Source organism: Varroa destructor, unplaced genomic scaffold, assembly GCF_002443255.2.
Source record: "Varroa destructor unplaced genomic scaffold, Vdes_3.0 BEIS01000005.1, whole genome shotgun sequence".
NCBI lineage: Eukaryota > Metazoa > Arthropoda > Arachnida > Mesostigmata > Varroidae > Varroa > Varroa destructor.
This window is the reverse complement of record NW_019211458.1, coordinates 38,162,434-38,177,476: the sequence shown is the minus strand read 5'-3', so window position 1 is coordinate 38,177,476 and position 15,043 is coordinate 38,162,434. Positions and strand designations below refer to the sequence as shown.

Below are 15,043 nucleotides of genomic sequence, written 5' to 3'. Positions count from 1 at the left end.
TTATTTAACTGAAAGTAGTCGATAACTTTGCTTTCTATAAAGGGTCTGTCTTAAAAATAATCTATACTGTTATTCCTTAAATTGTCTCCAATCCATCCAGTAAATTGCCAATCCATATCCTGAAATTGATATTTGGTTCATTGCGAAAAGCTTAGCATCTTTTTGCTGAATGGGAAGGAAGGTAGTACGCAAACTCCGCCATAGCCTACACGCCTCTCATCGCATTTTAAATACGTATTAATATTTTGGGTTTAAGTGAAAGTTTGTTAGAAGATAATTTTGAAGGTCGATAACATCCACCATTCAATTGGTAAACCGTGACCATATCATAGGGTTTCGAGGCGTATATGCTCAAAAAGTCTCGTAACTTTACAAGTGAATAATAGATACCGTTACCGATAGAAGACACTCTTCTCTCAAAAAGACTACTACCTACCTATTCTGTAATGGTAACTTGTTTGCTTTTCTACTAAACATATGGACAAGTAAGTGATGGTCTAGTTTCAAAGCGGACGAAGACATGTAGAGCAATGCTTAAATAACGCAGTACCGGACCTAAAATCCCAAACGTCACGCGCCCATCGATGCCCTGTCGCTTGTGCCAATATTTACTCCTACCAAAAGCAGAAAATTAAAAAAAAATCGGATCAGCAAAACCGTGACTGCAACAAAGACGCACTATACGATGAAACTAACTTTTAGATCGATATCTAACGGCTCTCTTTAGAGGACTTCGACGGGGTTTTGACAGGTCTGAGAATGGCCATGATGAAACATTAGATCCGTAGCAGTGCAATGTTTATATACATTTAGCTGTTCTACGCACTGGTGTGTGTGATTGGCACAGGTTATATTCGTTGAAGCAGATTTTTGAGAAACACTAACAAGCAACAGGTATACGCAATTTCGGCATACGTAGCAGTTAATTCATAAGCAGAACGGATGCCCTCTAGAAAACATCGTAACAAGGCATATCCATCAGGGCGAGTATATGGTAAGTGCTTTTCAAGGGTTCATAGGCAATGTGCAAAGAGCCCGGATCAGAACCGTTCAACTCTATGGAATTGATGGTGCTGAAATTGTCGGTATAAATCAGTATCAACTATCTTAGTTTTTCCAACTCACTAAAATGGCTTGTATGACCCAGTCGTTGTTTCCCGCTAGAGGAAGCCCTATTGACCACTTGATAGAGTAAAGGTTCATTAGGGTTACGAAGCTTCATCAATCAATACGTTCGGACGAGTTGGACCTGCCTGTGAAAAGGTGTTAGGCGCCTGTTAACGGTACATTGCCATGCACACCAGGACAGGACAATATCCAAGGATCATTTCTTCTTTGGGGGCACAATTTTTCTGCTATTTCAGCACTCCTTTTTTGCTGTCGCACCGTGTAAACGAAGTCAGGAACTCTGAGCGGGTGGGGGCTACCAGGTCAATGCAACTGTGAGAAACTAGAACGACTACGAGCGGTGCCGCGCTGGTTGACGGAGGGGAGATTTCGATAAAAAATGGAACTGACGTAACTAGCGCGACAGGCCTGTGGCCATGACCAGTCACTACTCTGATGAGTACAAACACCTGTTCTAGTTTACTGCTTCTTACGCCAACCTTCATCTTGACATTGGATACGAGCGGAACAAGATAAATCGTGCCAAGCGCCGCGAACGTCAGTCCGAAGGCAAGAGAAATTGCCGTAGCAGCACATAGGCAAATAATTGATTTCTTATAATGGCTTCGTTAATACATACACACTCATTTGTGTGCCACTGTAACGGTACACATACCCAAAGAAAACGGCCAGATGTTGCATTTCGTCGCTGTTTGTCATCGTTTCATCATTCTAATCGTCTGATCGGATTCGACCATACTTGAAATATCGCTTTTGGCTAACAAAACGATTCTCTATTAGAGACGTTCTAAAATAAAGTCGAGGCGACAAAACACACAATGGAATAGGCTGACCATGGCTTAACAATAAGCATGTGATGGGTGGCTTTCATGCGATCATTGAATGTCTGTTAGCCGAAAACAGTGAGTAGATCAGCTGCATTCAAAAGAACTTTCCCCGATTCTAGTACCAGTTCAGGAACGGGAAAGTCAAGTGAGGGACGAACAGCGTCGCAGAGATGATCTGCCGCTGCGATTTTCAACAACAGCTGTGTTTCCCTATGCAGCGTTTTTTTTCCTAGAAGTTTTTCCAGGTCTGTCGTCCATAAAGAACAGGCTCGTAATCAGGTACGAATGCGAATAGCTAATATGGTTTCTTATGTCTCGCCGGTACTTACGTCAGTAGTAGTAGTAGTAGTAGTAGTGATGGTAATTTGTATAAAATAATTTTAGACGATTTAGTCAAGAAAAAAAAGGAAAAACTATTCTATTTTCGGATTTGTTCAACTCTGAGGCATACGGAAATTGACGGATTGAAAACGGTGCATACTGCAGCCACTAATACAGGTAATTGTTGTAATAACATTACTACTTGGTTCTACTGACAAATTTTCTCTTAGTTTGTAGCGTAAGAACGACCCACGAACGGGGTCCAACCTACGAATGCTAGGTAAACTCTCAAGCATACTGCCTAGCTTTGTGGGGTGTTAATCTGTTTAATTTAAAGGTAATTCGCAATGAGAAAACTATTTGTTTGTTGTTCGTTCAGTTCCGGTGGCCTTCTAGACGTGGCGTACGTGCTCTGAAGGTTAGACACACGCATGCATGCACAAATAGTATGTTGCCGGTGCCAAGAACAACTGTGCCATTGCTCTTCAGTTGCACAGTAGACGGATACATCTGTTGTTTCTTTTTTTGTAAAACTGAAAAATCAATCTCAACTAGTCTAGTTAATTCCTTTGTTGAAATGGCGATCTCCGTGCATTTGAATAACTGTTTGAAATTTTTTGGACTCATAATATATTCCAAAGCAACATCTCAAGTCTTCGTTGACAGGACTATTCTGATCCCCAACACAACGAGGCCCATCTGTCGATCGATAATTCACATGCGACCTATACCTATAGGGGGTAAGGACACTACACACTTCAAATTGGCTAACTGGCTTTCACAGTGACTACCCTTTCTTGTCAACCTGTGATAGTACGATTTGTCAGCTAAATACTTATCTCTAAGCTGCTCAAGGTCGACAGTTGGTCGTTTAGTCTACTTGGCCTAATTTAAAAATAGCCCTAGCATTCTCATGGATGGACAGACTTACTAGCCCCGAGCAATGTGCACCTCGCAACCTGCACTCGATACAAGTTCGCGCGGTGCAGACCTTTTTTTTCTCGGTGCTGACAATTACCGTACCGAACAGTTTAATCGAGGGCAACTGATGCGTGAGGGCAATGAAAGAACTCCGTAGAGGTGACTTGAAATTCGATTTACTTTGTTCTTTACCTTATTCGTTATAATTTATTTTATGTATTGGTAGATCTATGCTAGGCTATGACTTTTCAAGACTATAGTCGGAATGCCAATGGGTGTACGCCTAAACGAATTTTCAGTTCATATGTGATCGCTGACGCTACTCTCAAGGCGTCAAAGTAAAGGGTTATCTAGGCTTTATTAATTAATCACTAATTCTCTATCCAATTTTTGCCACCTACGAATAATTGGGAACACGCAGTCTGACATAATGAAAACAGCTGATTTCGTTTTTATTTAAAAGACAGTAACACTGCCGAGTCTTTATTATTTATTTTCTCACGTTTTTGTTTATAGGGCTGCTTGCTTTTGGTGTTGTTAATGAATGAAGGTGAATGCTTTTGTTGTTGTTGTTGTTGTTGTTGTTTATGTGTTTTTGTTATTGTTGTCATCTTTGCTGTTGTGGCTGTCGCAGTTACTGCCATGCCGTTGTCGTTACCGTTTGCCAGATTAGCTATACTCCCATATCGAGGCATTTCTTTGTCTATGTGACAAATCGTTCATGCGCTATATCGTGTTGAAATACTGAACTATTTAGCTTTTGAATACTGCTTGCAGTCTATTCATTTTTGCCCGTTTGCTATTTCAATATATCGACGAAATTTATACTAAATATGTGCCTTATTGGCATCCGAACTTAGCTGGACTAATAACGCACGGTTATTTGGTACCATCAATAAAACGACATAGAAATGCTGCCGGTTTAGTCGACCAGTGTTTATTAGTGAAATTCAGAAAGATTTATTTCGTATACAATAGCTAGATAAAGTATTATATCAAGTCAATATATTCCAATGCGAAATCAGTGGGAAACAACTGCGTTCCGTTTATTTGTGGACATGCCTGATCATTACGTCTAGTCATTATAGAGAATTTTCAAGACGAAAACATCCCTAAGCGCTAATTTCGGCCGGCCAGAGATCCTAATTTCTGGGGAAGTTTGAATCAGATTGCCAGCAGGTGAGTAACTGTGGTAGTCATCATAGTCCTTGGGTTTAGCGTGTGGTTCGCCCGGCTGTGCCACTCGAACCGAAAGAACTTAATGATCCTTGTTTACTTTTGAGAGCGAGCAACGCTCTTCATTACAGCAGTACGATCTTCAAATGGGCGTTCGCAGGTGAGATCGTGCCATAATAATAATGATAATAATAGTAATAGATACTTGATAGTAATGCCGGAGCGACAACGTTTGTCGACAAAGCGGTACCACCTTCGGGCTGTGGGAGAGCAACGTTTTGTCTCGGAGTCCGAGTAGCTGTCCTTTGCACGGTTAGCTTTTCCTGAGTCTGCCACGACACTGATAACGAAGCTCATTCCGAACACAAATATGCACTCAGTCACCACTACAGATCCGGTCTATCTCATCATTCCCGCGTGTTTCATCATACTTGAGTTACTTCTGCTCTAGCATCTCAAATACTCAGTCTTTTACTCTTCCTCATTTTCTCATCCAGTCTGATATTAAACTACGTCACACGCTTGAAACTTCATCTATTAATGTACACATTCACTCTTTCTACCTGTCTCTAGCCTTCATCAAACCAACCATTGTCGTCCGACGCCGCGGATTGGAAAATGCCACTGATTATCAACAACATTCATAACCTAATAAAATTTCTCCTGTATCACTTCCTCTTCGTTTTTTCTCGAGCCTCTCCTCACAAACACACGTCCTCTTTATTCATCGAGTTCAAGATTCGTTCACTTGATTACATATGCAATGCGTGCTATGGTGCATCTTTGCAATGTCTTCTCTACGCTCGCCAGCTTCAAGAAAGCCTAATCATTTGTCTTCACTTGCCAGTTATTGAAAACGGGCGCGGTGTCTAATACTCTTGCATTAGCACGGGGTTTGCGGGCTTTTGCACTCAAGTTGGTAGTTGGTTAATAGTAGTACTGTTGATTAATTTTTCGATGAGATATAGGATTCTTCAGTAAAATGTTCCAATTAGGTAAAAAATTAAATCAAAAACTGGTCTAGTTGGTCACTGTCTGAGGTGCCATTTTAACTTTACATTTTTAATTTGCTGTAAAATAGTAGATTCGATTATATCCACCTCCATATACAAGCGATTTCGTTTGTGCAATAAATAAAAGCTCAGAAGTTATCTAAACTCCTAGTGAAAATAACTTCACACAAGATTGGTCGGAAGGGGAATCGAAACTTTTACGTAGGTAGTACTAAGACACTGCTTGTTTAAGCCTGCCTGGGTGAAGGGCATACCACGTGATAACTCAACGGATAATAGTCTTAGTTATCTTTTCACCGCATGAATGAAGTACGCTAGCATTCGATCGAAGTAATAGAAAAAGTACCTTTGTTCTATTGTAAAATTAAATTTCTTTTACAAAACGGTTATGCTTTATATTTTTACTTCTAACCTGGCAGAAACTAACAGCTAATTTAAAATCCAATGCTGCTCGCACCTATTCTCGATCGCTAAAAGTACTTTTATGAGTTACTTTTACCCCCATGGATGTCTTTAGGGGGTTGCGGATTTTCCCATTCAGTGTGGCCCTGAAAAGTGTCTAGTATTAGTGTAACAAGCAATTATAGCCTCATATGTTTTTTTTTTTTACAAGAATTGGTTGACGCAGGTTTTTTTTTTTTAAATGCCTTTTTTCTGTTCGTCGAACTCGTATTGAATTGCTGTAGCGTTTGTGTTCCTCTGTATGAATGATTTAAGCCTAGGTACTGTATTTGAAGAATGTGTAACAACGCCCGTTCATTATTTTCGACATATTTGACAGTTTCAATTTTAGTTCAATAGATGTATAATATAATATTCAATCAGATTTAGTAAAGTGCGTACATTGTTTTTGATTTTTCCCTGATCGTGAGCTCTTAGTCCTTTACTAGTTTTTTTTTTTTTTTATCTATAGAACCATAAGCGAGAATTGACGCATATACAGGCCATGTAATATAGTGTGTCAGTTTGGTGACGACGCACCGAACTCAACCGGAGGCACGGTGCTCCAGCTAAGCTGCTGCCCAATCTGCAACCTTTTTTTCGAAATGTCATGCCCCCCGTCGAGCGTCATTGAGTTTCGAAGAAGTGCTGGAAGTGCGCGTTACGCTATACGTTTGTAGAGTTTCACTTCTTTTTTTTTTTCGTTATCAGGTCGACGAGATAGTGAAATTACACGTCGTTGCAGCGTTAGTGATCGTTTATGGGACGAGGATTGATAACGTGTGCGAAGGTTATTCCTATCAAAAGGGCAGCTCCCTTACGTATCACCATTCATGTGTCTTGCTATGCATGGGTATCTCGATGCAGTCATTGGGGTGCCGTGGCAGTGTCCTGAGTGCGACACGAGTGTGTCTCCCGAAGTACTACTATATACGTTGAACCGTTATGATATTGTGTTGTTGATTTTGATAACTGGTAGTTGATTGATGGTGGTTTGTGCTTGGTGACACTGGTGGTCATAATGTTTGGTGAGTAGGCTACGGTTAGTGTTTGGTTTCTGTGTCGTGTGTTGTTTTCTTGAGTCTTATCCGTGCGCCCGCTTGGCTCGCGCTAGTTGTCAAACAGGGATCATCTGCTGTCAATCTTGCTTCAGCATGTTTATAAAAACTATACATTCGCATACTAAAGCAGCATTTTTCATATTTCGTATGGTTTTGTCTCGCATTTAATAGCATCATCATCATCATCATCATCATCATTCTTACCACCGCCGCCGTCGTCGTCGTCGTCGTCGTCGTCGTCGTCGTCGTCGTCGTCGTCGTCGCCGTCGCCGTCGTCATCGTCGTCGCCGTCGCCGTCGCCGTCGTCGTCGTCGTCGTCGTCGTCGTCGTCGCCGTCGCCGTTGTCGTCGTATAGAGCAGCATTCGCTTGCCATCGATAGTTGCATTCGCGGTTAACTTGCACTTACAGTTATACTTGTTTATGTATATATAATTCGTCAAGTTTATTTTATTTGACTGGTGATAATATAAATTTAATTCAAGAAGCGCTTCAGGAGGATGCAAAGAAATCGTAACGACACGAAAATCGTGCACTCTCTCAGAATAGACATATTATATTTCGTCATAGAAATTGGCCTCTTCTTTGAAGAGAGAGAGGTACATTTTGGAAGAGCTCTGACAGCTCTCGAAAGTCAGTACGTCGCACACAGTATGTTCATGAGCGTGCCATACCTTTTCCAGGAATCTCCTTCACATCGCACACACCCTCCAAAGCCTTCGTGACATCAGCGCATATTCGTTCAACGTGTCCAGTCAGCTTTGCAGCTATATTCCTGAAAAGCGTTGGCGCTCTTCTAATGAATCTGTCATGACGCAGTTAAACTCGCAATGTTGCTTTTTGTCAAGTTCCCGAACAAGGTCCTTGCAGTGGATCGACTGGCACGTGTTGCAATTGCAAAACTTTCCATAGATCTACACTGTTCTCGATTTGTTTGTATCTAATTTTCCATTTCGCCTTCATGTTAGATTCGTTCAATCTTCCTTGACATTTCGATAGCGTATCATCGTAATTATTATATCATATAATATTTCTCTCTTTATTCATTAGTCTTTTGCCTTCTTCCGCTTGTTTTAGCTTCTTTTTTACTTTCGCTCTCTTTCTCTCTCTCTCTCTCTCTCTCTCTCTCTCTCTCGCTCTCTCTCCCTCCGCCCATTTCTCCCTCTCGCGTTCTATCTCTTCTAGACACATTTTATGTACATCAAAATCACAGTTCACGTTGTCAATGTCACCCTACACACTCGTCCTAATTTTCTCCTTGTCTCCCTTGTAGATGGCCAGGGTCAGGTGCGGTGCTTAGTGGGAGGGAGGAGCATTAAGTAATACCAGATTGCCGCTTCGCCGGAGGCTTACAACTACGGATAGAAAGGGCTACATCTGCTCAGACGAGCGGTGACTGTCGTTCAAAACTGTTGTTCGAACGTAATTTCTTTTTGTATTTTATTATGACCAGCACTGCTTTTCTCAGAATGCTCTGCCTGCGCGCTATTCCTCCCGGCCGCACCTGAATCCTCAACGGTCTTCCACGCCAGCGCGTGTTGTTGTTGTTGGTGTTGTTTTTGTTGTTCGTGTTGTTGTTGTTGTTGTTGTTGGTATCGTAAAAATGTGTAGTCCTTCGTACCAGCTATTGTTGTTGTTGTTATTATCAATAACCTCGTCAGTATTATTAGGTGATCTTCTGATCCTTGTTACCATCTTCTAATCATCGTTAACATCATCTGCAGGATTTTCGCTATAATTGTTGATTGCTTGCTAGTATAATGTACTAATTGTGTGCTTGCTGTTGTTATTGATGAGAAGCGAGCGAAGCTTTCTTATTGTTGTTATTATGTCGAGATGCAACTATAAAGTGCTCACGACGAGACCGATGTAAGTCGATAGACGATGTGATAGTCTGCCTACATACTAGTAATATCAATAGTGTTTTATGTATACCACCCTTAATGGTCTATGAGAATTTCGTCGTCGACAAAATTCCCCGACAGACACTAGTACACCACAGTCAATCAGTAATAATAAACATCTTGTATCTACTATGTATGCTGCCCATTTTAACTCCAAACCGTTGTTGTCAGTCCTGCTGCTTCTGCTATTGAAATGATCATATTGGAAGGTTACTTTTTTTGCCGGCGTGACAAGGCCACGCGAAGTTATGGTCGTCGTCGTCGTCACGAGCAATTACCACGTTGCCTTCGTTCTTTGCCTATATCCAGTGTCTTCCTGTATCGATGTCTGTCCGTTTGGGGGTGTTCCTGTGTGTGTGTATGTTTCCCCGTAAACGTATAGCAATGCAGTTACGAATGAATAGTCGTATGTTTATTGTTCGAGCATCTGCCCAAGCTGGTGCACATGTACGTTTTTTTTTTTGTTTTTAGAGTAATTTTTACTGTTGCTTCGAACATATGATAACGTTGTGCTGGCATGCTGCTTATTTTGACCGGTGTTGGCCTGGTTCAGCGTGGTATAGTCGTACGCGTGTGTGTATGCGTGTGCGCTGTCTTCGTGTCAGACCTGGTGTCGGTAAGTTAATGTAAATAGGAAGCAATGATTTTGCTTGTAGCCAATTGATGCTGATCATCTCGTGTTGAGTGCGGTCACGATAGTCGCGCGCCATGATCGCTACCCATCAGATCACCTTGTGCAAAAGATACTTGACTGATACGCGAGTAAAGATTATAGGCGTTTAGGTTATTCTCGTTTTTTTACCTATCTGCAATGCAATGTAGTCAGTAACCTGTCCAAATTGGTTGCATAATAGCAATGATGATAGTACTAATTGGTAGCTTCCGATATATGAAGAACAGTAAGACGAGACATGTTTGGTCGAAGAAGCTATAGTATTTAGATGGTAATCAAATATAATGGGCTCGAACGTTTTGCCTAGCGAACAGTAAAGGGGGAATAGTGTTTCTCGTAATTCAATTGAAAAAGACAACATATTTTTTTGTGTTTGCTCGGCTGTGTTAAACTGGCGTGTGACCGGTATGTCGATATATACGTCATTGTAATATTGTGATTAACACCTTGCACCGTGCAATTTGACCTTATGTCCTGTCGACATTTCTTTTGTCCGCTCCTTCGTTCGACTGCTATTGCCATGTTGGTGTTGTTGACGTTGTTGTTATCGTTGGTGTTGTTGTTGTTATTATCCTTATACTGAAAAGTTTGAGTGAATGAATGAACGTATTTTGATGGGCGGTGAGTGGCGAATTTACGGAAGCACATGACTGGTGAAAGCTGAACGACGAATTCTGGTATCCCTATTTTTTTTCCTATATATAAGTCTTTCTTTCTCTTAAACGTTTCTCTATTATTTCTTCCTCCCTCCCCCCCCCCTCTCTCTCTCTCTCTCTCTCTCGCTCGCTCTCGCTCTCTTTCGTCTATTTGTTTTCTTCCTTTTTTCACTGTGTTCACTCATCCTCGTTGCCTTATTCCTAGCCATATAGACGTGTTTCTTGCATGATCAGTGTTTTTATTCTTATTAACGTGATTTTTTGCAGTTTGTACATGAACAATATTCATGAGAGACTAGAAACGTAACTAATGAATTCTGATGAAATTAGATGGAAGGGAGACCAACCATGAGGTTTACAGATGAGTAGATGGCCAGAGGCTGCAGCGAACTCGCCAAACAAAAAGATTCAACATCTATGACAATAAGTCTATTTCAATTCATTCTTTCTCTTGCCTACGGGAAATTTTCGTTTTTCCCTTTTTTTTTCACTCATCATTACCCCCTATATTCTCGTAGTACAGAAAAACTCATTCTATATATATCATGCTTATATAATTATAATAATTAATAATAATAATGGTCATAGTACACTGCTGTCGTAGCACGTGGCCGCAAAAATTTAGCCGTAATATCATCGATTCTTTTCTTTATATTCATATTATCATTATTATTATTATATTTATTATCATCAGTGTTATTATAATTATCATTTTTATGCGCATTATATGAAAATAGTAAATTTGCCACCGTTTTTAGGAGCCGAACAGATCTAAGTAAAATACAATTAGTTATCAAAGTGGGTTTTGACTTAGTTCGACTCCACTGAGAACTTTGCTGTTTTTAAACTCCGTTCATCTTTCTCTCTCTCTCTCTCTCTCTCTCTCTCTCTCTCTATTTCGTTTTGCTTTCATCTGTCTATTTGCCCATATGCATTTGTAAAACCCTCCGCATGTTTCTTCTCACTTTGGCTCGTCTCTACTCCGCCGTCCATCACTTTCGGTGCTTTTTGTTTTTCATAACTGTCTGTTATACATACGTATGTATGTGTATATATGTATATATGTATATATATACATATATATATGCATATATATATATATACATACATATATATATATGTGTATATGTATATATAAACACCAAGGGTTGTTACTACTGCATTCCGTGTAGTACACATGTCACTATTATATTACGTTATAGTCGTCCGTCAGTCCGTACAATACCAATCTCTTATACCGTTATGAGGTACCTATTAATATATTTATATAATTTGTATATACCAAGTAGCAAATGAGTCAGTCCGCTTCGTCGTCGCCTGTAGAGAGCTCGCATCGGCAATCAACCGACGGCGGGGTACCGACGACGTCATAGCGGGCATTTTCGCCATGAGTGCTCCGTGGACGTCCGACACGAACATCTCTTGTTTGCCGTCGTCGTTTAGGGACCATCTTCTGTGGAGAGTTTTTGTTTCCATAGTGAAAACATCGCTGTCGAATAGCTGTTGTCCTCTAACTTAGGCAGTGTAGATTTCGGCGTTGTTTTTTTACCTTTCTACTACTTAATGTTTTGCGTTCCGTTTCTGTCCTTTTCCTCTTGGGTCGCAAGATGACGCCCTGCCTCACCGGGAGCCGTGATCATTTTATGATCGGGTCGTCGCATCCGCAGTCGCTGCACTCGTCCCCACTCCTGTGCGCGTAGTCCTACAATCCTCGGACAATAACTTGTCTGGCGTCAGTTTAGTTGTCTATTTTTGAATGCTGTAATCGTTGGGAAATTTGAGTATCTCATGCTCTGTGAAGGGTTACTGGCGTATTGATCTTTATGTCCTTAGGCCTTTCTCAGGCCCCTGGTCCCAGTGCCCTTAGACTTTCAACCAGTCGATAGTCGTTGTCGTTCCTCGAGTTTTCAAGTCTTTCGTTCTTAAGCTCACACTTCGGCGGGTATGACACTATCAGCCGTTGGATCACCGTTCTTTCTATCTTCAGCTAATCATCATTCTACAGTACAAAAGTAGCGAGCAGCAAGAGCTCTGCGAATTCGGCAACACGATCGCGTCCCAGAAATGAATACACAGTATACACTAAATATTGCACAATATTTATGACTTATTTTTCGCTGGACTCGCCGTAATCGTTGTCGTCCTCTTCTGTGCTCGCTGGGCTCGTCCAGCTGCTGTGTTCGTGGCTGTTCGCCATTGACAAGATGACATAGAGATCGAAATTTCGAGGCTCTCCGGCGGGCTTACATCTATAGCCATTTTTAGTTCTACCGTAATTTCTTTCTGTTACCAGCATCACTAATCTTACCGCTGGTACTACAGGAACCTATGATGGTTATTAGTACTGTTTCCTCTAGCGCTTCTAATGCAATTACGACATACTGCAATACATACCACAACTGTGATACGGCCATTTTCAGTTACCTTTTCGCCGTCTATGCGGAAAGCAAAGAGATTTCGCTCAAATTTTCTATTCAACTTGAATTTCTTTGTTTTTCATTACATTCAATGGACGATATCGTTCGCTCATGAAGGTGAAGACGTTTTTCCATTACAGTCGCGTTCTGTCGATATCCGTCAACGTATTGGTGTATGTGTTTATATGTGCGCTATTAGAATAATGAGTTTTGCTTTGCCTTGTCTTCCATTTCGTGTCATTACGATCTAGTAAGTATGTATGTATGTATATATATATATTGTAAATACCATTATATATGTATATATATTGAGAGAGAGAGATTTCTATGCATCCATAATTAGTCTGTTCATTCAATTCATTTAGCGCGTTCACCATCTTGTGGTTATCGTTGCAGATCTACTTGTTACAGCTTGTAGCTAGCTATCTGTACGCCTTCCCTTCGCAGGTCTTATCAATAGCTACTTCTACAGATTATCATCATTACAAATGACGTTTCAGTGTAATTTCACTCAGAGAGCGCGCGATGTCCCAGTTTTACATTATTCTTCACAATCAGATCATTATGCTAGTGCGTCGAGGCGAGTGGTCCTAAATCCGTTACAAGCAGGGTCACTCGGGCCTGACGTACTAGCACGAACGCTTCATATATATATGAGTGCTACCAGTATTAGATAGATGGCAGCCCAGTTGGTCATGAGGGTTAGCTAGCTGGCTAATAAGCTTCGTAAACTTCTCGAAGTCTCCGAAAACGAGCACTCATTTAGAATTTTCCCAGTTTATATTTAGTGATCATCAGACGAAACCATGCGGACCGTCCCTATTTTGTCACGTTAATTCAACAATCCCAGTGATGTTTACCTGTATATATGTATGTGTATATTTATGTGTAATCAGCGTTGTCAGTAGTATATCTATTCAATTACTTTAACATAGAAAATATGCCAATCCCGCTGTGCACTAACAGGTGGGCTTCCATACGTGTTACACCATCAGCATATTTTATCGTCAGCAAGGAAACTATTTTACCACAATGAATTCGTTATTTCACATCGACCGTAAATCCATTATTAACCAATCAATGATCAATCAAGTGAGTCTACGTCGCCGTGTACCGGAATCGGCCATTGTCGATATCCGCTCGTTGCTGTTGTGTCGTGAGTTCCATATCAACAAACTGACGCCATTTTTAAACTACTGCTTAACTTATCGAGGTTCGTTTGAGGTCAATCGTGCCTGATTGTCATTTTGTCGCTGCTGAATTTTTCATTCTGAGTTAAGGGATTTTCGTTAGATGGCTATCTCTCATCGACGTCCGTGTTCTCTGTCCATATCTTCCCGCTGAAATCCATACTTTGCATGAACGTAAACACCGGCTGGAGTTGTGACAATAGCTCAGCGGGGGAGATAGCGTGTTGTCATGACGGCGTAGCAAACATTGTAACGACGTTCTCAGGGCTGATGGCGTTTGTTGTGTAGGGCTAGGTGGTCCGACCGCGAGAAACAGCGATCGCAGTGGCTGCATTTAAACGGCTTCGAACCCGTATGTTTCCGGTAATGGCGCGTTAGTTCGTCGGATCGGGCGAACCGCCACTCGCAACCCTCCCACGAGCACTTGTATGGCTTCTCTCCTGTGAAAGGAATAGCATAACACAGAAGACGACACGGCCATGCCAAAGACAGGCAAATCGGTTAGCGAATAGATCTGAGAGGATTACTTTTCGGAGGCTAGAGTACGAGAGTAGGGACAGTAGGATCTGAAGGGCAATGGCAATAGACCAGCAAAACTATATGACACATGAGACCTGGAATAACCGTCAAAATAAGCATCATAACAAATGTTCGAGGTATCTTATATAAGGCTAGATACGTCGAACGGATGAGAAGGTATCGGTGTGTACGTTCGAAATCAATAAGCCGACGTCCTGTCGTTAAGTACATCGAGGACTTCGGTTGATGAGTCATACGAGGACGAGGCGGCAATAGCAAGGAACGCAGTAGTGCCTCACAGCACAAAAAGGACAGACCGAATTCGGCAATAAATAGAGCTGTACGGCACTGTTCAGCTACCAGTATTGGATAGCATCGAGGACGGCGCGGAAAGTCGTAACCTTATAGAGAGAACGAAAATGGTTCACGTATTAGCTAGCAGGATGGCTTGACTGACGCTAGAACCAAATGGGTAATCCCCAAGACGATCATGACGATACAACGTATTCACGTCAATAACGGTGCTGCTTGTTATTCGATTAACTGGGATTTTTTTTTGATGCGGAAATTGAGTATTTAATAATAAAATGTAAACGAATAAATTGTTGTTTAGTATGAAGTATTCTCTAAAAATGAGCGATAAAATTACTATAACCGCTATAGACTTATATTAAAAGTTAGCAATTCTATATTATACAATTGATATCTGTCTACCTTATATACCTATCTCATATCTGCATTAAATTCCCGTTTCACTGGGTCGGTTGAAGTCGCCATTTAAACTTATAGCCCTCTAGC

General features: G+C 41.2%; 1 protein-coding gene and 1 long non-coding RNA gene across 5 annotated transcripts in view; one reads left to right on the top strand and one right to left on the bottom strand.

Annotated features, from left to right (window-relative positions):
- The first annotated feature begins 6,717 nt into the window (after nucleotides 1-6,717).
- On the top strand, nucleotides 6,718-9,634 carry LOC147755656 (uncharacterized). Its single transcript, XR_015327910.1, has 2 exons — nucleotides 6,718-6,855; nucleotides 7,060-9,634. It is a non-coding gene; the product is annotated as an uncharacterized LOC147755656 (long non-coding RNA).
- The window catches only part of LOC111251588 (Krueppel-like factor 6), a 401,643-nt gene continuing 394,584 nt past the window's right edge, over nucleotides 7,985-15,043 (bottom strand). For all 4 annotated transcript variants that reach the window (XM_086989569.1, XM_086989572.1, XM_022808275.2 and 1 more), the window contains one exon: nucleotides 7,985-14,166. In XM_086989569.1, the coding sequence (XP_086845695.1) occupies nucleotides 13,988-14,166 (179 nt within the window). In that variant the 3' untranslated portion in view covers nucleotides 7,985-13,987. The remainder of the gene's footprint in view (nucleotides 14,167-15,043) is intronic.